Source organism: Phocoena sinus, chromosome X (assembly GCF_008692025.1).
Source record: "Phocoena sinus isolate mPhoSin1 chromosome X, mPhoSin1.pri, whole genome shotgun sequence".
NCBI lineage: Eukaryota > Metazoa > Chordata > Mammalia > Artiodactyla > Phocoenidae > Phocoena > Phocoena sinus.
Window position 1 is genome coordinate 101,413,575 of NC_045784.1, and position 24,894 is coordinate 101,438,468.

Sequence of the window (24,894 nt, forward strand, 5' to 3'; positions counted from 1 at the left end):
CATCGCAAGTGGTATGTGGGCCAAGGCCCAGCTGCTAAAACTTTCACTGGTAGTGAGTTGGGAGAATGCTCTGGTGAAAGAAAATGTTCTGGCAGATGCAATGAAAAGAAGATGTGGATAACACTGCTTACAAGGACAGTGGAATTGGCTGGCTCTTGTTAAATTGCATTGAAACCCTATGGAGGAATAATAGAACTGCTGAGGGCAACTAACATCAGAAAACTAAGTGTAAAAGCCAGGGTGCCTCTTTGGTAGCTCACAAAGAGGTCCTTATCTTCTTCAATGAGCGAGCAGAAAAATCTAAAGACCAAACTTAGAACTTAATAATTAGAGTCACCAAGCTTCAAAGATGACTGAATGCTTATCCAAAGCAGATCTGTTATGCCAAGGTCAGGGCTCTAGTTGGGAAAACCCAGGATCCTGACAAATGGCATGAGAACATCTAAGTAGATGCCTCCAAAGATTTCTGGCTCCCCAGACTGCTCTGAATCCTCAGAGCGTGCAGAGGTAACCCATTCCTCCGTATTAAGGGCTAGCATTTACCCCACTTCTTTAGGGAAGACGGTAAAAAGCCCTCTCCCCTATAAGGCACAAGATCTGCCTTCACCTCTTCTCCTGGTTATCAGGCCAATAACTAGGGTATAACCCAGTCAGGGATGTACTGGACTTGGTAAGAAAGAAAAGGGTCTATATACACCAAAAGGGCTGCCAGACCTTGCCGACATATGCTGGAAGGAGCCAGAGAGATCCCACGGATCGGATTTCAAGGGTGTTTCAAGTTCTGGGTCCAGAACTTAAGACTGGATAAGGGAGGGTTTACTGACTTGGGATCACTCTCAGGATACAGGTCTTAACACCTTGGCAAGGACCCTAGGGGTAGGTACAAACCCACTGTTATGGTGGCTCGTAGAAGCCTGGAGAAAGTGATAAACCACACTGAGCGAGGTTAAAATGCCTGAATTGCCACAGTAGGTGGTCAAGAAAGGAATTCAAAGGTTCAAAGAAGTAAGCATGCTGGAGCGGATATGTTACCTGAGGCCAGAAAACCCACCAGAGAGTAATGAGGCATGGGAGGACTCAGGAGACACACCACTGACCAAAGCCAAGAGGAATGCGCTGGTGAGAGGGAGGCCAGCATCACCAAGAAGTTCTGTGGTGGCTCTTCTTTGCAGGCCAGGGGAGATGCTAGGAGAGGCAATCACAGAGTTGGGTTCATTAATAGAGGCCAAAGTAATAAGGACCGCAGCTTTGGCTGTGTTTAACTGCCCAAAGCCGGGAGGTCACAATAACTATAATGACTGGCAATGTCAGAGGGGCAGCCAAGAGAGTTTGACCCGCAGGGAGTCAAGAGGATTAATAGAGTATGGCGCCCCTAGGGGCAAATAGACGGACAACCAATAAGGATGTTGTTTAATTATATAATTTTTAAAAAGCAGCAATAGAAAAGAGGCTGAGGGTTGACACCCCCCAGAAAAGCCATGATGCTCTGCCCTGGACCTGAGTCAGTTTTCAGACCCAGAACCCACTGACTAAAGAAGTGGCTAGGTCCCCAGGAGGAAGGACACTGCATCACCATGGTAACTACAGACCATAATAATAGTTCCAGTCCTTCCCTAAAGGGATCTACGGCCATTTACTTAGGTGAGTGTATGCTGGGGAAAGGGGAGACATTTAGAGGACTGCTAGACATTGAATACGCAGAGATCTAAAGTATCTCTCTAGGAAGGGGTTCCAGGTAATAAATAGGGAGGTAGAACACAAATTTGGATAAAAGATAATTTGTAAATATAGGCGTATTCTCCTGGGATACAGGATTTAACACCCTGGCAAGGACCCTGTATAACGATACGAACACACTTAGAAGGTTGGATCCTAGAAGCATGGAAAACATGTTGGTTGATATTAACTTTGGGTAGAAACGCCTGAACTGCCATGACAGACAGCGGCTTAGAAGGCTCAGAGTGGACCCTGGGAGTGGATATGTTATGTGAGGCCAGAAGATCCACTGGAGGATTATGTTGCACGTGAGGGCTCAGGGAACACACCGTTCACCAAGGCCATGAGGAATGTGCTGGTGAGAGGGCGCCAGCATCACTGAGAAGTTCATGTGCAGGCCACATGCAGGCCAGGGCGGACAGTAGGAGGGGCAAACACGGGACTGGTCTCATAACTAGCAATTGGGATGACAGGGCCTCTTCCGTCCAGGAAGGACCAGAAATTCACTCTCATGGAAATGGACATTTATTCTGGGTGTGGTTTTGACTTTCCTGCCCACAGAAACTCAGCCAGCACCACAGCATCCAGGGACCTAAGGAGTGCCTGACTGTGCACACCATGGAATCTGACACAGCATTGCAGCTGACCAGGGACTTGCTTCAAAGGAAGTGTGGGAGTGCGCTTGTGACCACAGGACCCCCTGGCATGTTACCTTCCACACCATTCAGAAGTAGCTGACCTGATAAAGCAATGGAATGGCCTGTTGAAGGTGCAGCTGAAGCACCAGCTCAGAAGCAATACTCTGCAAGGATGTGGTACCATCCTCCAGGATACAAAGTAAATGCTAAATCAGAGACCGCTATATGGCACCATCTCCCCCAGAGGAGAAGCACATGGGTGCAGGAACCAAGGAGTGGAAGCAGAAGTCACCACATACACAGTCATTCCCAATAACTCACTAGTAGGGAGACATTGTACTTTCAGTCCCCCATAATTTTGAGCTCTGCAGTGTAAGAGGTACTTGTCCTCAAAGAGGGCACACTCTTACTAGGGGCACAGCAAGAGTCCCACTGAACTATAAGCTGCTAGCAGTGCACTCTGGAGGCCAGAGGGATGGGATGTAGGAATCAAAAATACTCTGTTATAAGGAACTTGTACTACACATGAAGCAGTATGGTATTATTTGAAGGCGGACTTAGATTACTTAAAAATGTATATTATAGGGAATTCCCTGGTGGTCCAGAGGTTAAAGGGGGCCCAGGTTCAACTCCTGGTCAGGGAACTAGATCCCGCATGCCGCAACTAAAGATCCTGCATGCTGCAACTAAAGATCCCGCATGCTGCAGCAAAGATCCCACATGCAGCAACGAAGATCCCGCATGCCACAACTAAGACCCAGCACGGCCAAATAAATAAATAAATATGTTTTTAAAAAAGAGTAAGTTTTTAAAAATGTATATTATAAACTCTAGGGCAACAATTATAATTGGTACACTAACAGGAAAAATAGATAAAGAAACACAAAAAGAAAAGAAAAGAATTGGCATACTAAGAGAGGAAATAAAATGGAATCATATAAAAAGCTCAATTAAAATCACAGAAGACAGAAAAAGAGGGCGGTGAGGAAACAGAGAACAAATGCAACAAATAGAAAACACTGACAAAGATGGTAGATATTAATCTAACTACATCAATAATCACTTTAAATGTGAATGGTCTAACTGCACCAATTAAAAGACAGAAATTGTTGGAGTGGATAAAAAAACAAGACCCACTATATGTTGTCTATAAGGAACCCACTTTAAATATAAAGACAGGTAAGTCAAAAATAAAAAGGATAGGAACTTCCCTGGTGGCGCAATGGTTAAGAATCCGCCTGTCAATGCAGGGAACACAGGTTCAAGCCTGGTCCGGGAAGAACCCACATGCCATGGAGCAACTAAGCCCGTGTACCACAACTGTTGAGCCTGCACTCTAGAGCCTGTGAGCCACAACTACTGAAGCCCGCGTGCCTAGAGCCCGTGCTCCACAACAAGAGAAGACACCGCAATGAGAAGCCCACGCACCCCAAAGAAGAGTAGCCCCCGCTCATCACAACTAGAGAAAGCCTGCGTACAGCAACGAAGACCCAACGCAGCCAAAAATAATAAACAAATAAAATAAAATAAAATTTAAAAAAATAAATAATAAAATAAAAAGAATAGACACAAATATACCAAGAAAACACTAGCCAAAAGAAAGCTGAAGTTGCTACATTTCTATCAAAGTAGCTTTCAGAACAAGGAATACTATCAAGCATAAAGAGGAGCATTACATAATGATAAAGTGGTCAATTCTCAAGAAGAGATAACAATCCTAAATGTATATGGACCTAACAACAGAGCATCAAAATAGGTGAGGCAAAAACTGACAAAACTGAAAGGAGAAATGGATATACCCACTATCATCAGAATTGGGGACTTCCACAGAAGATGACAACCAGTGGAAGCCCTGAGACCAACTGCAGCAGGGTGTAATTCTTCCCATTAACCACCTCTACTATGTTTCCCATAGAAAGAGCGGCTCACAGGAAAATTGTGCAGTTTTGGAGAAGAAAATCCAGGCAACACAAAGGGAAAACTGGGCAGGCATGGAGGTGCATGGCTTAGATCACTCTTCAGGAAAGAATTTGCCATATATCTGTAAGGAGTGAAGTTAGCTGACAGCCTCCAGCTGCAGCACCTTCCAAGATCAGCTGCAGCATTCTTGACAAGACCATGCTTTCCCTTGGAAGATTACAGCCAATGACGGAGCATGGTGGCAATACTAGGGCCTGGCCATTTCTGTCCAACTTTGGATTCTTCTAACAGGCCGTCTTTCCTCCAGAACTCTCCATTGGGTTGATCAAGACTTTGTCACATCTGCCTTGCAGTCTAAGTCATCTCTGCCCAATTCCCCTTCCTCCCCCAACACCTTCACATGTGTCAGATCTGCATTATGGTCTAAGGGTTTTCCTTGCCCAGTCTTCTTGCTCCCTGCCCTTTTAGCTTTCACAGGCATTATCCCCAGTCAACATCTTGTATTCTTTTTTTTTTTTTTTTTTTTTTGCGGTATGCGGGCCTCTCACTGTTGTGGCCTCTCCCGCTGCGGAGCACAGGCCCCGGACGCGCAGGCTCAGCGGCCATGGCTCACGGGCCCAGCCGCTCTGCAGCATGTGGGATCTTCCCAGACCGGGGCACGAACCCGTGTCCCCTGCATCGGCAGGCGGACTCTCAACCACTGCGCCACCAGGGAAGCCCAACATCTTGTATTCTTAACTCCATATTAGCATCTGCTTCCTGGAGGATCCAAATTAGCACAATTAGCCACTCACCACTGGCATCACTTTGAGAAATTCTGCAGAAGACACTTAATCAAGCATTTCAAGAGTCTCTTCATTATGATGAAAATGTTTTCAGCAAGTTCTTCAGTTGAATTCACAACTAGGTAATCTAGACAATGAAAATCATTTAATACCCCAAACTCACAATCTCCATCAAAGTATATGTGCTACAGCTACAGTTTTTGTGATCATTGCATTCAGTTTCTCTTGCATGGTACTACAATGATGAAGCTTGTCATAAAAGCATAAATTTGGGTTGTTCAAAGTCAATCCTAGCTACGCTTATGATCATTCAAATTGAAGGTTTTCTCCCCAGAAAGACATAGATTTTTCTTGGTTTTTTTTTTTTTTTTTTTTTTTTTTTTGGCGGTATGCAGGCCACTCACTGTTGGGGCCTCTCCCGTTGTGGAGCACAGGCCCCGGACGCGCAGGCTCAGCGGCCATGGCTCACGGGCCCAGCCGCTCTGCAGCATGTGGGATCTTCCCAGACCGGGGCACGAACCCATGTCCCCTGCATCGGCAGGCGGACTCTCAACCACTGCACCGCCAGGGAAGCCTCAGATTTTTCTTGAAACTCAAATAGTCAAGTGATGACTTTTCCTTATGAAAGTCAGTGACTTTCTCGAGCAAAAGTAGTCATTTATAGTCATTGCCCATCTCTTCATAAAGCTGAGGAAGAAAATCCTTAACATAACTGACAAGCATTAAGTGCTTTTCTTGAATCTCCATGTGTAGCTCAGGTAGAGAGAGCTTTCCTGTGGATAATAGTGTGTAGATAGATGTGTTAGTCAGGGTAGATTAGACTCTGCTGTGGTAACAAACAAACGCTGAAATTTCACTGACTTTACACAAAGATTTATTTCTCACTCACACAAAGTCCTATGAGATGGTTCCTGTCAAACAACTCTCCTAGATAGGTTTCCTCTAAGTGATGAACTCAGGGATCCAGGTTCCTTGCATTGTGCTCTGCCATCTCAAGTCCTTTGCTTCCAGCTGTGGCAACAGCAGAGAGTTTCAGCATGAAAAATTATGAAGGCTATTGGATGGGCCAGGCCTGGAAGTGGCAGTTATCAATCCCATCCACATTCCATTGGCCAGAACAAAACCACATGACCCCACTTGGCTAAAAAGAAAGCCAAGGGGAAATACAGATAAGCACATGGATATTGGTGTACAATCTCTTCCATGATAGAACTTTGCTTTTGGTGTAACAGCTTGAATACTTGAAACAAGGCCTCAAGTTGGATTTACTACAGTTTTAACACCCTTCATACTTTATCCTTATACGTCACTTCTAGTCTAAATTATTCTCATGATGTCCTTCCATATCTCTGTTAATTGCATCACCATCCACCCATTTACTCAAGTCAAAAATTTAGAAGTTATCCTTGTTTCTTCTACATGAAAAGCAGAAAAAAGAGAGCCAAAGAGCCCAATGCAGGGGTGATTCCAAAGCAACTTCCATGAATATTATGGTCTTATAGGAAGGCATATTCCTACAACGAAGATGGGTTGATCACATTTACCTGTAAAGAGTATCTATCCAAATATTCCCCTAACTTCTCATTCTAGTATGATAGCCCATTAATACTCCCCTAAAGGGAAGAGGGTGCCTTGAATATCTAATGTGAGTATTCAGGTCTGCTTAGCAGTCATACTTCTCACAGTCAATTAAGAAACATTCTGATGCATGTATCAGTATCATATGACTCGGTTCATTCATTCATTCATATATTAAACAAATATTTAGTGAGTGCCTACTAGCCTATGTGTCATGGCACCGTTCTAAGAGCCAGAAATATAGAAGTATACAAAATAGACAAAACCCCTGCCCTCACGGAGTTTACATTCTAGTGGGCTAAAGGAAGATAGGGTTTTAGGGAAAACACATAGTATGTCAGATAGTGATAAATTCTGTAGAGAAAAAGAAAGCAGAGAAGGGGGCAGTGGTGGGAATAGAAAGGCCTGTTAGGAGGAAATTCCAATAATGTAAGGGAGAGAGAATAAATTTTAAAGGGAAAAATGAGTGCCAGGCACAACTACAAGATTTTTGGCCTGAGTTACCAAAAAAAAAAAAAAGTTTCATTTCCTGACATGGGGAAGACAAGGGGAGGGGCAGCTTTGGTGGGGAAGACCAGGGGTTTGGTTTGAGACACATTAGGCTTGAGATGCCCATTAGATGTCCAAGTGGAGCTATTAAGGAGGAACCTGGGGATGAGAATCTGGAGTTCAGGGGAGGATTACAAGCTGGAGATACATATTTGAGAGTCATCAGGACATAGATGGTATTTAAAGCCACAAGACTAGATGAGATCACCATGGAAATCAGTTTAAACAGAGAGGAGGCTCAAGGACTGAGCCTGAAGCACTCCAATATTTAGAGGTTGTGGAGATGAAGAAGAACCAGCAAAAGAGACTGAGAAGGAGTGCCCAGTAATTATCAAGACTCAGTCCCCGGAATCAGCTTATTGCAGGGTACACTGACAACGCTGAATTTCTGGATCCGCAAAGCTAAGGAATAGATAGCAGGGACTCCCACCAAGGTACTACTTGTCCTGGGAAATCTGGCTGATTATAGTCAGTCAGCTTTTCCCTTGGCCGTCTTCAAAATGCAACAAACCTCATGCAAATTATATGCAAAATAGCTGCTGCTACTTTCCTCGCTGCTGCCAACACCAGCTGATCTAGAAGGAACACTTTCCACGACAACAGCTGGACCTTACCAGCAGGTTAGGGTGAGGGTGAGGGTTAAATTAGTGTTCAGGTTGGATTAAGGTTAGAACTTCCCGTCTGTGATGGGCTAAATCCCAGTGGCCTTGAGCCTCTCCTCGGGATGTTCCCTCCACATCCTGCTGTAACTGAAACCTTGGCTGTCTGCTGACCCCTCTAAAGTGCAGGCTGTTTCTTCTCTCATCTCCCCACAGCTAAATACCTTAGAGAGTGCCAACGGGTGGAGCTGGAGCTCTCCTTGCTCCCCAAGGCCACTTCCTGATCTTCGTTCCCGCCCACTCTTGAGAAGTCTCTGGCTCCTCCTTGACTCACACCATCCTGTTATTTCACCCTCTCCCCGTCCTGCTGGTAGTCTTCTGTCACCTTCCTGGTCACTGCCCTCATTCATAAAGGCTTTAGTTCTTGACTGTCTGTCCTCTGTCCCAACTTCTCTCATCATTCTCAGTGATTTCGACATTCACACGGTCAACCACCCAGCACCCTGGCCTCCTGTTTCCTCAATCTGTCCACTGCCAGTGACCACTGCCATTTTGCAGAGCACTTCACAATGTGGAGCAGCAGTATGGGGCCCTGTATCCTGAAGGTCCATGTACATCAATGCATTTTTTTCATTTACACATCCACACATGATTTCCAGAAGCTGACAAACCTTTAGTACAGGAATTATGTAAAGGCGCGTATAATTTACTAGGAATTAGGCCTGTGCTTCATTCTTTTCTGTTTTGTTTTCCATTGGACTCACCATGGGTCAGCGTTTACAAATGGGATTTTAAAGTTTAACAGTGGATGAAAATAAACCCCCAACAATACAAAAATACACATGCAAGAGGTTGTTCATTGTAACACTGTTTATAATTGCAAAATATTGGAAACCACCTAAATGTTCATTCCTAGGAGCACGGCTAAATAAACTATGGTACATCCATACAACAGAATACTATGTGGTTATAAATAAGAGCGACAACAATACCTATGAACTGAGTTGGAGTAACCCCTAGGATATAGTATACAGTGAAAAAAGCAAAGTACCGAAGTTATATCTATAGAATGTTACCTTTCATGTGATAAAAGGAGATGTCTTCATGCAAGCACCTGTACACAAATGTTCATAGCAGCTTTATTCATAATAGCCAAAAACTGGAATCAGCCCAAATGTCTACCAATGGATAAGTGGGTGACCAAATTGTGGTACATCCACACAATGGAATATGAGTCAGCAATAAAAAGGAAGAAACTAGGATGAACACAACAACGTGGGTGAATCTCAAAGGCATCGTGCTGAGTGAAAGAAGCCGGTCTCAAAAGGTTACATGCTGTATGTTTCCATTTGTATGACATTCTCGAAGGGCAAAACTATAGGGACAGAACAGATCAGTGGCTGCCCGGGGCTGGGGGTGACCTTGATCATAAAGGGGCAACACAGGAGCATTCTGGGGGCTGATGGAGCAGTTCTGTATCCTGATTGTGAGGGTGGGCACACAGATCTATACATGTGTTAAAACTCATATAACTAACTCTACACCGAAACAAGGTAATTTTACTGTACATAAATGGCAAAAAGTGTAGAGGTGGAGCTGGTGATTAAAATGTGATGAGTTTAGGGAATTCCCTGGAAGTCCAGTGGTTAGGGCTCCACGCTTCCACTGCAGGGGGCACGGGTTCGATCCCTGGTCAGGGAACTAAGACCCCACATGCCACGTGGCCAAAATAAAAAAACAATGTGATGAGTTTAGCCCTAGGTCTTCAGATAGATATTAAAGGTGTATCATTTCATCACCTGGACCATCCCTTAGTGCTTTAAAAATACCAGCTGCAAAGAAACTAAAAGTATTAGGTGACTACCATAAAAAACCATTGTAATTTGGGTTACCATAGCCTGGTAATGGGAGCAAATTAAATTCCATTATGTGATATATGTATCCCCAACATAGTTCCCGATACAGAGTAAGTATTCAATAAACATTTGTGGAATGAATAAATGAGTGAGAGAATGAGAGAAGGAAAAGGCTCACACATTTTGATATGAACCCTTCCTGCCTCAACATCATCAAAAATTTTGAAGCAGAATGGAAGGAAATTCAAGCATTGCTTAAAGTTAAATACAGTGTGCCAAGGGAGAGAAATGCAAAAGCTATGGAAGCCACACTTTATAGTGTTATATTTAACTGTAAAGGTCAGAGCTGCTGAAGTCATTGTTGACACACTTGCCAAAACTGCTGCTCAGGACATGGTGAAAATGATGACTGGGGACAAGGAGTCTCTGTCAAGTATCACAGTTCACTTTAGAATTACAGATGTGGCTGGAAATTTAAAATGGCAAGCATCCAATTTCTGACAAAGCTTATATTATTCACTGGGAATTGATAAATCTACCCATCTTGTGAATCCAGTTAATCTTTTGCTATTTATCATATATGACCTAAATAAATAATTATATATGACCTAAATAAATAATTTTGACCTAAATAATTTCGTGAAGACATTATGTTCTGCTAATCTTTTCCAACTTGTAGAACTGAAGAAGATTTCCTTCTTTCCTTTCTTTCTTCCTTCCTTCCTTCCATCCTTCATTCATCTAACTTATGTTTACTGAGCACTAACTATGTGCCAGCCAGTGTTCCAGGCACAGGGGACACAGCTGTGAACAAGAGACAACATCCCTTCCCTCATGGAGCTTACGTTCTGGTAGCTGGAAACAGACAATAAACCAAGAAAAGAAAAAGAGCAGATAGGGATAAATGCTGTACAGAGAATTGAAATGGGGCGATGTGGCAGAGTGAATGGGGGCTGTGTAGACTGGGTGGTCAGGCGAGCCCTCTAACAGGAGATAACAAGGAACCAGCTCTGCAAATATCTGAGGAAAGAAATTTCCAGAGAGAGCAGCTAGAACAGTGGTTCTCAAAAGGAATGGCACTGTCTCCTAGAGGGCATTTTGGACACTGGGGAGAGGGGAGCCAGAGTGATTGGGGTACCCTACTGGCATTTAATGGGGAGGGCAAGGATGTTGCATATCTGCAATGCACCAGACTGTCCTGCATCCTTCATGGCTTTCAAAGATCCCACCAGGCATCCATGTAGGTGGAAAAGCTGTTTCTAATTATCAGAGTTGAAAACTTAACTCTGCTTAACTCTAAAATACAAAACATTTTTCTCACAGTGTTTATGTACACAGAATTTCCCAAGAATGCAATTACCATGTAAACAGAAAGCAGTTTGTATTTTGTTTCATTCAGAACTGCACCAAGAGTTGTTCAACATTTCAAAACCAACACCTCCCTCATGGCAAGGCAAATATCACCAGAAACACTGCAGCTAATGGGAATGTTTCAGGGAAAATTGATGATGGCGGAGAGATTTTTTTTTTTTTTTACTGGCTAATACATACCCGTGGTAAAAAGAAAAGAGGGGAAAAAGCAAACAGTACAAAAGGGCACACAGTCAAAAGTCAATCTCCCTTCCACCTCTGTTCCTACCTCTCCCAGTTTTCTTCCCTAGAGATAATCTGATTATCAGGGTTTTTTTATATCCTTCCAATGGAATTATCTTTTTTCTTTAGAAGAGAGGAAGGGAGGGAGAGAGGGGGAAAATCCATACAAATGAATATTTGTCTGAGCATTAAAAAAAAAGATGAGGAAAGATGCACACAGCAGACGGGGTATAGTTCAGTGGAAGAGCATTTGACTGCAGGAAAGATGTAGGCACACACACACACACACACACACACACACACACACACACACCCCAAGCTCTTAAGGTTGGTTGCTCTAACGTTACCTCAGAGGATGCGCAGGGGGACTTAATTTTCTTTAATACACTTCTATACTGTTTTTCTTGGTATGACAGGTATATTCTACTTTTGCAATTTACAAAATTCCATAAGGTTAAAGAATAAAATACAAATTAAGAGAGCAGGAATCAACCAACATTGGAATAAATATAGCAAGATAAACTATAATCTTAGAAACATCAGCAAGTTAAACTAAGGTAATGTACTAACAGAAGATTTAACTCAGTGAGAAGAGAAGCAAAAAGTGAGAGTTGGAGAATCAAAAACTGTGAGCATCTCCCAAGGCCTGATGAGGATGACAGGAGGCTGCCTACTGGCCTGAATCAGCCAGCCACCCTTTTTCCTCATATTACAATACTACTTCTAAGATTACTTTACTTACTGCCTCTTTCCTGTTTTTCTGTTTTCTTTTTTTTAGTTATCATAAATTTATTTCTAACACAGCAGTCCAGTTTCACATCGTGTGCCTTTTCCAAAGTTGGAGATCCTTAACTTACTGTGTCCTTCACAGACTTTTCAACAAGTATGAAAAAGAGGCAATGAGATTAGCTTGAGTCTACAAATCATAATCCAAATATAGGACACCCTCAAGGACTGATTTATGTTTAAGATCAATCTACATAATATTCCCAATGCTTAGCAAATGAACGAGACTCTGGCTGAGTAAAATATGAACAAACCTCGTTACGTTAGCACATTATCATGAAAAGACAGAAGGCAGCAAATAAATACTTTGCTGTTACTCATTTTACTGTGCAAGGTTCCTGTTGTGAAAAATTACTTTCGAGGTTAAAATATACCATCAACTCACGATCTCTCCTGGCCCACAGCTGTGAAGACTAAACTGGTTCTTCCTGCCTCTGGCTCACTTGAACATCTTATTCCTGCTGAAGACAAAAAGAACAGCAGTGCTAAAGAAAAGGGTATACCTGGTTCCCAAGGTGGATGCAATTGAAGGCTTACGCAAGTTGCCTTCAAACCAAACAAAACCAATACAACCCAGTTGAGTCAATCTCCATACAATGGGGTTATTGCATCAACTGTTCCATTCCCAGGGCAGAGCTCCCTGAAGGACCTTTAGGATCTAGTCCTGTTGTCCAACAGAGTGCTTTAGGACAGAACTGGTAACTGAAGGTTCCCTTACTGTAGTCCCCACATTCTAATTCGAACCCTCTTAAAGTCCAGTGTCGGGCTTCCCTGCTGGTGCAGTGGTCTTTAGAGTCATCAACCTACTTTCTCCAACCTCCCACAGCCATGAAATTAGCTTACAGCAAGACAGGCGAATTCACAAAACAAGAAAAATAAGCATCCCCAGTGGGTGAGAGCAGAGCAAGGCTTCTGTAACTAGAACAAGTCCTCTTTTTCCATTTCTTTTTTATTTTATTGAAGTATAGTTGGTTTACAATGTTCTGTTAATTTCTGCTATACAGCAAAGTGATTCAGTTATATACATATATACATTCTTTTTCATATTCTTTTCCATTATGGTTTATCACAGGATACTGAATATAGTCCCCTGTGCTATACAGTAGGAACTTATTGTTTATCCATTCTATATATACCAGTTTGCATCTGCCAATCCCAGTCTCCCAAACCCATCCCTCCCCCACTCCCCATACCCCTTGGCAACCACAAGTATATTCTCTGCCTGTTTGTTTCATAAATAGGTAGAACAAGTCCTCTTGATCTAGACCCTGCAATGCCGTTTAGAAAAGGATCCTTTATCATCACGTGTGTTAGTAAATGTAGAAAGTAACTATACAAGCCTAAAAGCAACTGTGTACCTGGGATGTCTTCTACTAATGGACTGCTAGACTGCCTTTTCACTATTATTACAGATATGGCTTTTTAAGTAGAGAAAACAGGGAGAAGTTTGGAATTTTTTAACTTATCAAAATCCTTCTTAGATTCTGGCCAAGTCACTCCTAACCCTTCTTTGCCTCTGTTGTCCCCTTAGCTCGCAGAACCACTGAAAATGGTTGAGAGACACTCTACAGTCGCCGTGGACGTGTTAGTGTAGCTGGTAGTGGATGTTGGCATAAAATCGACCTAGATTTGAATCCTGATGGCGTCTAGCAGCTATGCCTAGAGCAAGTCAATCTCCCTGTCTTGGTCTCCTCTTCTGTAAAATAACATCTAATCATGGCTAGCACATCTGTAGTGTTACCTGCATCATTTTTCATTTAATACTTACAACAACCCCTAGAGGAAGAAATTATAGATGAAGCAACTGTGGCACAGAGAGGTTGAGTGACTTCCTCAAGGTCACACAGCTGGTAAACTGCAGAGCCAAGATTCTAACGCATGTTGGAGTCCAGGCCCTAACCACCACACCTACAGCCTCTCCAACTGAGAGCAATAAATGAGGACACACCTACTAAGGGCTGTTTTGAGGATTAAAGGAGTAAATGTATGAAAAGCCTAATTCAAGTGTCTGATATCGTGTGTATGTTAAAGAAGGTTTTTTTCCTTCTGCACTGGGAAATCCGTAAGGCTTTTTCCTGGGGCAGAAAAAAGGTCGGAGGGATAAGAACAGAGGCGAGGGGAGGAAGGGGGCGAGGTGGAACGTGGAAAGGAAAAAAGGCGGTGGAGGGGGCACTGAATATTCAGGACGCAAGAAGTGGAGCGGGCTGGGCCTTGAGAGAACGCGGTGACTCCTTCTCAACTGCAAACAGAAACCTACCGGCCGAAGAGCAGACATTAAACCGGCGCGGCCTCAGCCCCGAGCTGGCATCCTCAACCCCGCCCCGGCCCCAGGCCGGCTCGGCCGGGGCGCGGACCGTCTTCCCTTCCGGGCCGCGGGTCCGCCCTACGCCGGGCGGAGCCTGGCCCGCCCCCCGCACCGGAGCCCGGGAGCCCCAGGCCCGAGCCAAGCGATCTGCTGGCCGCCCGGGGCTCGGGTCGGGGACGCGCGATGGCGACCTGGCGGCGGGACGGCCGGCTGACGGGCAGCCAGCGGCTGCTGTGCGCGGGGTTGGCGGGGACGCTCAGCCTCAGCCTCACCGCGCCGCTGGAGCTCGCCACCGTGCTGGCCCAGGTCGGCGTCGTGCGCGGCCGCGCCCGGGGGCCGTGGGGCGCGGGGCTTCGCGTCTGGCGGGCCGAGGGGCCCCGCGCCCTGTGGAAGGGGAACGCGGTGTCCTGCCTGCGCCTCTTCCCCTGCAGCGCCGTTCAACTGGCCGCCTACCGCAAGTAAGAGCCGGGCACGGGCGGCGTGGGCGGGGCCCGGGGCCCGGGAGGCCGCCGCCGGGGGTCCCGCGGCCCGACGCCGCCCGGGTGCCCGGGATCCGGCCAGCGGCGCGCCACAGCCCCCTTCCGGAGCGCGTGGGAGCCCCTCGGGCCAGAAGGCAACCTCTCCGGCCTCCAAAGCGCAGTCCCCACCTTTTCCTTTTCACCTTTTCTTGGGATTCCTGCCCCTCCGGGTGCAGTTTTGTGGGGACGCAGCTCTGGCCCAGAGAGGCTGACCGGGTTGGTCGGGCGAGGAGGTGGAAGGGGGCCAAAGGAGATTTGGAGGGAAGGAGTGAAGAGATCTCCGGAGAGATGGCCCCTAATCCTTCCCACCATCCGCCAACTTGGAAATTTTACTTTGGCTGGCTTGGGAGAGAGACCCTTTTGAAGATGCGTGTATGGAAGTGTGTCAGAGCCCCCAGAAGAACGTGCTTGGTAGGGGCACAGGGCCCAATCCACTGCGACAAAAAGGCCATGGAGTTCGGCGCTCCCCGCCCCCCAAGAAACTGGACTTTAGGGTCCTACAGAGGCTGCAGCTTCCCCTCCCCAAACTGCAAGCAGCTCCAACCTCGCTGCTCCCTGGACTCCTTCTTTGGGCTTTTAACACCTCCCCCCACAACAGCTGCATTTTAGGAAAACATCTAAAGAGGTAATGCCAGATGACTCTTAAAGCTCCCTCAAGAGCTCAGAGATACCTGCATTTTAACTGGAAACAAAGTCTAAAAGAATAAAGCGATAATGATGCAATTTCAGGTAGTTCTGCAGCTGGGGGGATGTTCCCCGTGTTCCTCGTTCGCTGGGCACACTGCCAACTCGGAAGACTGGCCTTGGCTCAGAATTAGAGAAACACAGCCCACAGTCTTGACCACGTAGGTCGGCCTTGGAGGCTAACAGTCAAAGCATTTTGCCTTTGGCTCTGGGATGCCAGAGCTGACAGTCTCACCTGACAGCTGACAAGCCCGATGGAATCTTCCTTATCACTGAGTCCTCGAGGCCAGTGCACATTTCACCTGTGCCTGGGAATAGAGTTGCCTTCTCTTTCTCTAGGAAGGGAGGGTAGTGAGATCATGGGGCATTTCTGTCAAGGCTCTCTTTCTTCCCCAGCCCCCTTTCCCTCAGCAACATCTGGCTTGCAGTCTGTAAACAGTTCTCCTCTGAATTTTAATGACTCAGTTTCTCCCCACTTCACTCTGCTCTCCACAAAGTATGGAACTCCTCCTTTGGAATGTGTACCAAGGGGAGGGAAGCAGAACTTCAAAGGCTGGTTTAAGTACTGTGGCTTTGCTGCTAACCATCTAGAATATATACAGTCATCCCTCCGTATCCGGAAGGGCATTGGTTCCAGGACACGGCCCCCCAACCAAAATCCCCAGTTGCTCAAGTCTCTTACAGGAAATGGAGTAGTATTTGCATGTAACCCATACAGTCGTCCTGTACACGTTAAATCATCTCTAGATTGCTTATAATACCTAATACAATGTAAGTACTGTGTAAATCGCTGTAAATACAATGTAAATGCTATGCAAATAGTTGCTGATGTGCAGCAAATTCAAATTTTGCTTTTTGGAACTTTCTGGAATTTTTTTTTCTGAATATTTTCAATCCGCAGTTAGTTGTGGAACCCACAGATACGGAGGGCTGACTTCATCTCATTGGATTTTTAACAGCTTTACTGAGATATCACCGACATAAAAATTGTATGTTTAAGGTGTACAACTTGATGTTTTGATATATGTATACATTGTGAAATGATCACCACAATCAAGCTAATTAACGTATCCATCACCTCTACCTAGTTACCATTTCCTGTGTGTGTGTGTGTGTGTGTGTGTGTGTGTAAATCGTTGGATTTTTACAACACTTGCCTCCTGCCCTGTAAGGTCCACAGGGCACGAAGTATTATGCCCACTTTCCAGATGCACAGTTGGGCTCAGATTGGCCACACCACTCGTCAGTGACAGAGCTGAGCTCCACCACCTGGCCTTCTGACTCCAACGCCCATGCCCTGTTACTTCCTGCTGCCTTTCTCTCTGCCTTCATTAAGTGACCACGGTGTGCATGAGGCTGGGGACAACGCAAGATGAAAGGGGCATGGTCCCTGTGCCCCAGAGCTTACAGAGCAAAAGAATAAGACTAGTGTGTCCATAGCATGTGATTGCTAAGGTTCAAGTGCTATAGCAATTCACACCTCTGATGACGGAGGAGGAGGAGATGTGAAGATGTCACAGTGGAGAAAAACCGTCGGAGTTTGGTGTTGGGAGAATGAGTAGGAGTTTTCTGTCAAAGATGGGGAGAAAGATACTGCAGATAATGCCACAAGCAAAGGCACAGAGGTGGGAAGGCATGCAGCGTGACTGGAGCATAAGGTGTGTCTCTGGCTGTAATGGGAAATACAGCCAGAAAAGCAGGTTGGAATGAGATCTTGGAGGGCCAGATTAAGGAGTTTGGACTTTACTTGGAATGCAAGGGTAGCTGTGGGGGGTTTTTGATGGGGGAGTGCTGTGATTAAAGCAATTCAACAGGAATTGTCACCTGGTAGCAGTGGAGGAAGGCTAAAGAGGAGGAAGGGTGGGGGGTGGCAGGACCACCCGTCGCACTAGTCCGTGTGGCGGCTGAGGGCACCTGAAATAGGCTGATGACAGTGGGAGTGGAGAAGAGGAGATGTGTGGGAGAGGAAGAACAGATAGTTACCCAGGCGAGGTTTGCTAATAATTTTTTCCTGCAAGATTAGTTTCTTTCTGGAAATTGAAAAGAAATATTTCAGTGATAGACAGCAAAGTGGTTGATTAATCATGGTGCCAGCCTTCCCTACGTAAAGACAAGACCTTGGGGCCATCATTATACTGATTAATCTCTACCCTCCTGACCAGGAATTTGCAAAACGGTTGGTTGGGGGTAATGGTACAGCCTATGATTATGGGTTTGAACTAAGCATAAACCTCCGGAATGTTCAGAAAATGGAGTGGTTCAGTGACTTGTCCACAAACACAATTAACGGCAGAGCTGGAGCTTGAAACCAGGTCTTCTAGCTCCTTAGTGCAGGGCTCGGCCCAACGTTGTGATGCTGAAGTGTCTCCTTACTTGGATTTACAGTTAAAAGAATCCACTCAGTAGAGTCTATTAGGAGCTAGGTCCTTGTGCTAAACAAGTAAAGCCTAACACGATGGATGGCTTTCAAATATATCAAATAGTAGACCCTCACCCAACTTTATGCCACAACTGTTTGTGTAGCTGTATAAACATTGGTTTGGGTCCCTGAAACTCTGAAATTGCTCATAACCAACACCATTTCCTTATTGTGTAATCGATTCATGAGCTTGTGTTTGCCCGCTAACTTGTGTTAGGTTGAAGTGTTGGCAGTTCTACCTACATACATCCAGGGTGTGTGTAATATCCATGTGCCTGAAAGGAAGGGGTTACTGCTGCTCACCAGCTTATCCAGTTTCACTGGAACAGGCTGCTGTGCAGTGTGTAGGAGTGGGAGGAAGAGCAGAAAGGGGAACACTGCTGCCCCACCTAGTCAGACAAGCACTTAAGATGTGGGGACCAGGATGATGTAATCGATGGCCTATCAGGGGTGCCCTGCCTTGACTCTGATTGTAAGAGGAACGATTTGTAGTCTTTGTCTCCGTATAGTAAAAGTCTGAGAGGAAGGACTTGCTTTGGTTCTTCTTTTTAATTTTGTATATTTGATAGAAAGACCCTACATTATAAAACAAACTCATAGAAGACAGAACTCCTCGTCCTCGTTCATCAAGTCATTCAGAGAACCAAGGGCCGAATGCCTCTCTTGTTGCCCCTATCAGTCATTTCTTTGGCAGGGCTGTTGAACTCTCTTAAGATCTATGCTGAATGCTAGCGCAGTGTCTGGCACAGTGTGGATGTTCGGTGACTGGGGAATGGATGCATTAACGCCCTGGGAGTGGCGAGTGGGATGGGGGAATAAGGAGGAGGCAATGAGAATGAATGGTGTTTCTTTTGGCATTCAAACTCCTGCTTCTTCTAGATGGTTCCCGCTTGCTGCAGACCACCCCTCCAGCCAAGCATTTTCACTTCCTGTCTCCCCTCCCCTGGCTAAGGTTCCGCTGCCACTTATTGGCCAGGGGAGGGAGGAGGGAGGATCGAGGGAGTGTGCAGGCAGCGAAACCGAGGCAGACGGAAGGCCCACTGGTGAATGCCAGCTTAGTTACCTGCATCTTTAAAAGGTTGCCGGTTCACTCAAATGACTGTTTCAGCTGGTACAGTTAAGGTAGGGTGACAGAATGAAGTCCAGACTTTCCTACAGCTTGAAGGAGATGTTTTTAATCGACCAGTGTTTACTTGGGAGCAAAGGAGCGGTCCTAGAACCCCTTCAGTGGTTTCACCTGAACTCTGGCTCGTCTTGTTTATCAGAGAGGGGGCCCTGGCCTGCTGCCAAAGTGAAAAAGCAGGAAATACACAACTTCACTGGAGCTTGGAAAGCCAAAGAACTGGGGATGCTCTCATTTTTAAAAAGATACAATGCTTTTATTTTAGCCTAGCTCTGTTCACTTTCTTTTTATTCAGATCCTTGCTATCCCTTTCCCTCTCCCCCTCCCCACCCTCCGACAGAAAATATTATTTTTCCTGGTTTCCAAGCCCTTTTTTAAATTTTGTCCTCATCAGCAAGAATGAGTAAAATTCCTTTGCTCCCTGGCCAGGGAACGTGCACCATGTAAAAGGCCCCTTAGAACAATTTCTGCCGAGGTAGGCCCTCATGCCTGGGGATGCACTGCTTCCAGAAAGAGGGATTGTAACAGAGTGGCTTTCTATTCTGCATTTAGAAAAGTCCACCCAAAGCCATTTCTTTACTAAATTGTGAAACTGCAGAGAAACACAAAGAATAGTCTAGCAAACATTCATATACCCACCATGCAGAATTGACAGCATGAAAGATAATTAGTTTAAAAGATACTTCAAGTATCTTTTTTTTACACAAGAAATAAAATATTACAGATAAAGCTGAAGTCCCCTTCATTCTGATTCCCAGTCCCATCCACTCTCCACCTTCCTGGGGGTCTATTTTATACTTTTTTATATGTATCTATATCTATCCGTGATTGGAGTAATATATGGTTTTGTGGATGTGTTTCTTAATTTAAGTGTAGTCAGCCCTCTGTATCTTCGGGTTCTGCATCCAGGGATTCAACCAACCACAGATTGGAAATGCTTGGGGGAAAAAATTCCAGAAAGTTCCAAACAGCAAAACTTGAATTTGCCACACTCCAGCAACTATTTACATAGCATTTACATTGTACGAGGAATTATAAGTAATCTAGACATGATTTAAAGTATACGAGAGGACAAATAGTATACCATTTTATATGAGCGACTTGAGCACCTGCAGATTTTGGTATCCGTAGGGGGTCCTGAAACCTGTGGATATACAGAGATGGCTGCAAATGGTTATCATACACCATAGGTCACTCTACAACTTGCTATTTTCACTCAGCTTTATGCTTTTACTATTTATCCGTGTAAATACATAGTTCTAAGCACATTCATTTTAACTAAAGTATCACTGTATCGCTGTTCTACAGTTTATCCATTCCCCTACAGATAGACATTTAGATGGTTCGATTTCACTTACAAACAACGCTGTATGTGTCTTCATATGTACCCGTGCAAGAGTTTCTCTAGGATATGCACCTAGAAATGGAATTGCTGGGGTGAAAGTAGGCATTTTTCTAATTTTACTAGATACTGCAAAGTGACCTACCGATTTACACTTCTCACAGCAGTGGGTGGGCATTCCTGTTTCCACACTTTCTCACCATCACTTGATACTATCAGACTTTTTAATCTTTGCCAGTCTGCTGGTTGAGAAGTGGTATTGTGTTATTGTTCTTATTTGTTATTTCCCTGACAGTTGGTGGGGTGGCACATCTTCTCTTATAATTATTAAACCAATATATTTTTTAAAACTCAATGACTAGGGATGCTCAAAGTCATCGTTTCAAGCAATTTCATTTACGTTGCAACAGAATCAAAGGAGCACATTCCAGTTCCGTATTTACCAAGTATTTCTGTTCATTTACACCCCACAGGCAAGCCAGGGTAGACAGTTATGCAGGTAAAAGGGGGAAATGCTTGAAATGAAGTGAGGACTTAGGGTAGATAGAAATAAGAGGGTTAGGTATCTCTTCCTTATAGATGTTATATAAACTGTAACAGCTAATTTTATATAACTAGAATTATATTCATTACTATGAGTATAATTGAATGTGTAGAATTGAATGTGTTATTCATTAATCCTAATACATTAGTAATTTTCATTTTGTAAAGCATTTCCAAATGCAGGGAAATGGTGCAATAAGTAGCATCGAGCACTCTAGCACAATCCATGGCTGATTCCCTTGGGCTTTTCTCCCTCTTTTCTCCCAGGTTTGTTGTGCTGTTCACGGATGACCTGGGCCACATCTCCCAGTGGAGGTCCATCATGGCTGGGAGTCTTGCGGGCATGGTTTCCACCATCGTGACATATCCTACAGACCTCATCAAAACCCGGTTAATTGTGCAGAACATGCTGGAACCATCTTACAGGGGGATCCTCCATGCTTTTTCTACTATTTATCAACAGGAAGGGTTCCTGGCCCTTTATCGAGGGGTTTCCCTTACTATTTTAGGTAAGATGGAACTTTTCACCTTGTCCAAGAAAAGACTGTGTTCTTTGATACATGCAAATGACTTGTATACCTTTGTTGGTAACCAGTTAAATCCATTTTACTGAGTTCAAGGGATATATATATATATATATATATATATATATGAGTGTATTGTATACCTTTGTTTGTAACCAGTTAAATCCATTTAACTGAGTTCAAGGTCATATGGATTCAATCCACACAGAGTCCATTAGCTTCATTCTATTCCATAGCCATATGCCCCACTCCTAACTCTGGTCTGTTATATCCCAGGGAGGGAGTAGGACAGAGTACATGTGTCTCAGCACGAATTGATAAGAAGACAGTCCCACACACTCCCCATCTGACTGCAGGAAACAGTCTCTGCATGCCTCGGTACACGTGTGAACACAACCAGGGTAGCAACTGTAGCTTCTGTGTTCTTTGGAACCTTTGCCAGGGCTACAGGTCACCCAGGACCCCCAATTGCCAGTCCAGTAGACTTTTGCCTTTTATCTGACCTTTGTTGCAGCATTTGATGAGATCGATCACTCTATTCTGGAAACTTGGCTTCTAGGACCCCACTGTCTCCTAGATGTCTTTCCCACCCCTCTGCAGCTCTTTCTTATCTGGCTCATCTGACGATGCCAGCCCCCTGTGTGTCACTATCCCCCAGCTCCTGCCTTAGCTTTCTTCTCACCCTCCATGCCCTCCCTGGGTGGCCTCATCTAAACTAGTGGCTTGAACAAGCATTATTATACTCTAATGACTCCCAATCTCATCTCTGTAACAACAACGACTAACACCTATTGCAGTTTACGACGTGCCAGGCACTGTGCTAAATGGTTTGCGTACAGTTCCTCATTTAAGCCTCATTTTACAGATGAAATAGATGCTTGGGGAAGCTAAGTGACTTGCCCAAGGTCACAGATAGAAAGTGGAAGAATCTAGCAATATAACCCCAGAGCCCTCTCTCTTAACCACTGACTACTACCACTTCCCAATGGCAGTACAAATGCCTGCTGTTGGACACCCTCACCTGATGCTCCCTTGGCTTACTGAAGTCAAGAGTAAACCTGACGGCCTCGTTAGTTGCACACCTGCCCCCCTTCTGTGTTCCCTAATGAACGAGACCGCCTTTCTTTCATCCGGTGGCCCAAGCCAGAAGAAACCTAGAAGCACTTCAACTTCAACTCCTCCTCTCACTCCACTCCCACTTCAGCCACAAGTGTTGTCAATTTCACCTCTTTTAACTCTCAAGTCTGCCCCCTTCTCCATCCCCATCTTCTCTGCCATAGGTCACACTCTCATCATCATCTTTCCTGCGGACACTTATGAGAGGCTCCTTCCTAGTCCCAGTCTTGGGTCTCTGCTGCCCTAGTCCGCCCTGTGCCCTGCTGCCGGGGTGTGATGATCTTTCTAAGTGCAAGTTGATCATTTCACCAACCTCTTTCCACTGCCCTCCTTAAAAGCCTTCACTGACTCCTGTGAGCTACAGGGAAAAGCCCAATTCCTTGTGGCATACTAGATCCTTCAGACCTGGCCCTGCCAGCCCCTCCTACCTCATCTCCTGTCACGTTCTACCTGCACTCCTGCTTTGGCCATCTAGAAATACTTGCATTTCTTGGAAACACCACTCTCTTTGTACATGCTGTTCCCTCTGCCTGCTCTCCCAATGTCTGATGAACTCCTACTCATTCCTCAACACCCAGTTGAAAAGTTCTCTCTTCTGTGAAGTCCTTCTTGATTCCCCCAGGCAAAATTAATCCCTCTGATCCTTGTGTACCTAAAGCACTTTGTATAGCCCCCTTACTATGGCATATGTCATCTGTCCGTCTCTCCCACTAGATGGTGAGCATCTCCAGGAATTAGCCTACTTACACCTCTGTATATTCCTGGCACCTGGCATAGGGCCCATCACATAGCATAAGCTCCACAGATGTTTTCTGAATGAAGGAAAATGTAGGGTTGGTGCGTCATTTTTAATGTGTTTATTAAATAAATATTACATTTTTCTAAAGATGAGCAACCCGACTAGTGTTAGCCCCTCTTTTAAATCTCATTTTGAGGGAGAAATTTAGTCCCTGCGTAAACTTCAGATTGCTCCCAAAGTTTCTGTAAGTTTCAAGGTGCCAACTACTGCACTACTTGCTCACCATCTTTTCCTAGAAAGATGAGGCTGCCATACAGTGCAGGGTACCCACTGAGCCCTGATATGGCCACATCTCATACTACCTCACTCTTCAGGTTTCACAGAACGTTTCCTTCTCAGCTAGAGATCAGGTCCCCCCTAGTCTCCAAAACTTGATTAAGTACTGCCCACTAACTTTTTTTTTCATGGGAGTGAATTTTTTCCCCAACACTCTATTTTTTTAAATTCAAACACCCAGAAAAGTTAAGAGAATTGGAAACAGCCTGGATAAACAACAAGGTCCTATTGTATAGCACAGGAAACTATATTCAATATCCTGTAAAAAACCGTAATGGAAATGAATATGAAAAAGAATATATATGTATCACTGAATCACTTTGCTGTACAGCAGAAACTCACACAACATTGTAAATCAACTATACTCCAATAAAATAAATTTTTAAAAAAAGAATTGGAGGGGCTTCCCTGGTGGCGGAGTGGTTGAGAATCCGCCTGCCAATGCAGGGGACACGGATTCGAGCCCTGGTCCGGGTAGATCCCACATGCCGCGGAGCAACTAAGCCCGTGTGCCACAACTACTGAGCCTGCACTCTAGAGCTCGCGAGCCACAACTACTGAAGCCTGCGTGCCTAGAGCCCGTGCTCCGCAACAAGGGAGGCCACCGCAATGAGAAGCCCGCGCACCGCAACAAAGAGTAGCCCCCGCTCGCCGCAACTAGAGAAAAGCCGGCGAGCAGCAACAAAGACCCAACACAGCCAAAAATAAATAAATAATTTTTTTAAAAATTTAAATTAAATTAAAATTAATTAAAAAATTAAACATTCCCCTGTTTAATTTTTATTAAATTTTAATTAAAAATTAAACATGGGAAACACCCATGTACCCACCATATACCAGCTCCTTCAATTAATGTTTTGCTTTATCTGTCCCTCTAACCATTCATCAGTCATATATTTTTTGATGATTTCCATGTAAGTTGCAAACATCAGTACACTTCATCCCTCAACCCTTCAACATGCATATCATTAACTAGAGTTCAATATTTGTTTATGGCTCTTTTAAAAGTAAAATCGACATAGAGTACACAAATATTTAGGGAATCTTTTGATGCATGCATTTTGATCAATGACACAACCCATATCAAAATATAGCACGTTATCATCACCCAAGAAAGTGCCTGCTGCTTCGGTTGGAGTGACTTGTTTAACAAGCCCAGAGCCGGTCCTGTTTACTTTCCCTGGATTCCCCACAGGCATTTATGTTCTCAAGCCAGTGTTTCCTG

At 44.8% G+C, this 24,894-nt stretch overlaps 2 protein-coding genes across 3 annotated transcripts in view; one reads left to right on the plus strand and one right to left on the minus strand.

The window, feature by feature from the left end:
* LOC116748128 (A-kinase anchor protein 17B) overlaps positions 1-14,362 on the minus strand; it is a 113,652-nt gene extending 99,290 nt beyond the window's left edge. Inside the window, exons 1-2 of the mRNA XM_032620990.1 lie at positions 14,278-14,362; positions 12,406-12,481 (exon numbers count right to left, since the gene is read on the minus strand). The gene's annotated coding sequence lies outside the window, so the exon portion shown is untranslated. The remainder of the gene's footprint in view (positions 1-12,405; positions 12,482-14,277) is intronic.
* A 143-nt stretch (positions 14,363-14,505) lies between these two features.
* The window catches only part of SLC25A43 (solute carrier family 25 member 43), a 36,634-nt gene continuing 26,245 nt past the window's right edge, over positions 14,506-24,894 (plus strand). For both annotated transcript variants that reach the window (XM_032621010.1, XM_032621011.1), the window contains exons 1-2: positions 14,506-14,783; positions 21,222-21,463. In XM_032621010.1, coding sequence (XP_032476901.1) covers positions 14,509-14,783; positions 21,222-21,463 — 517 coding nt within the window. In that variant the 5' untranslated portion in view covers positions 14,506-14,508. The remainder of the gene's footprint in view (positions 14,784-21,221; positions 21,464-24,894) is intronic.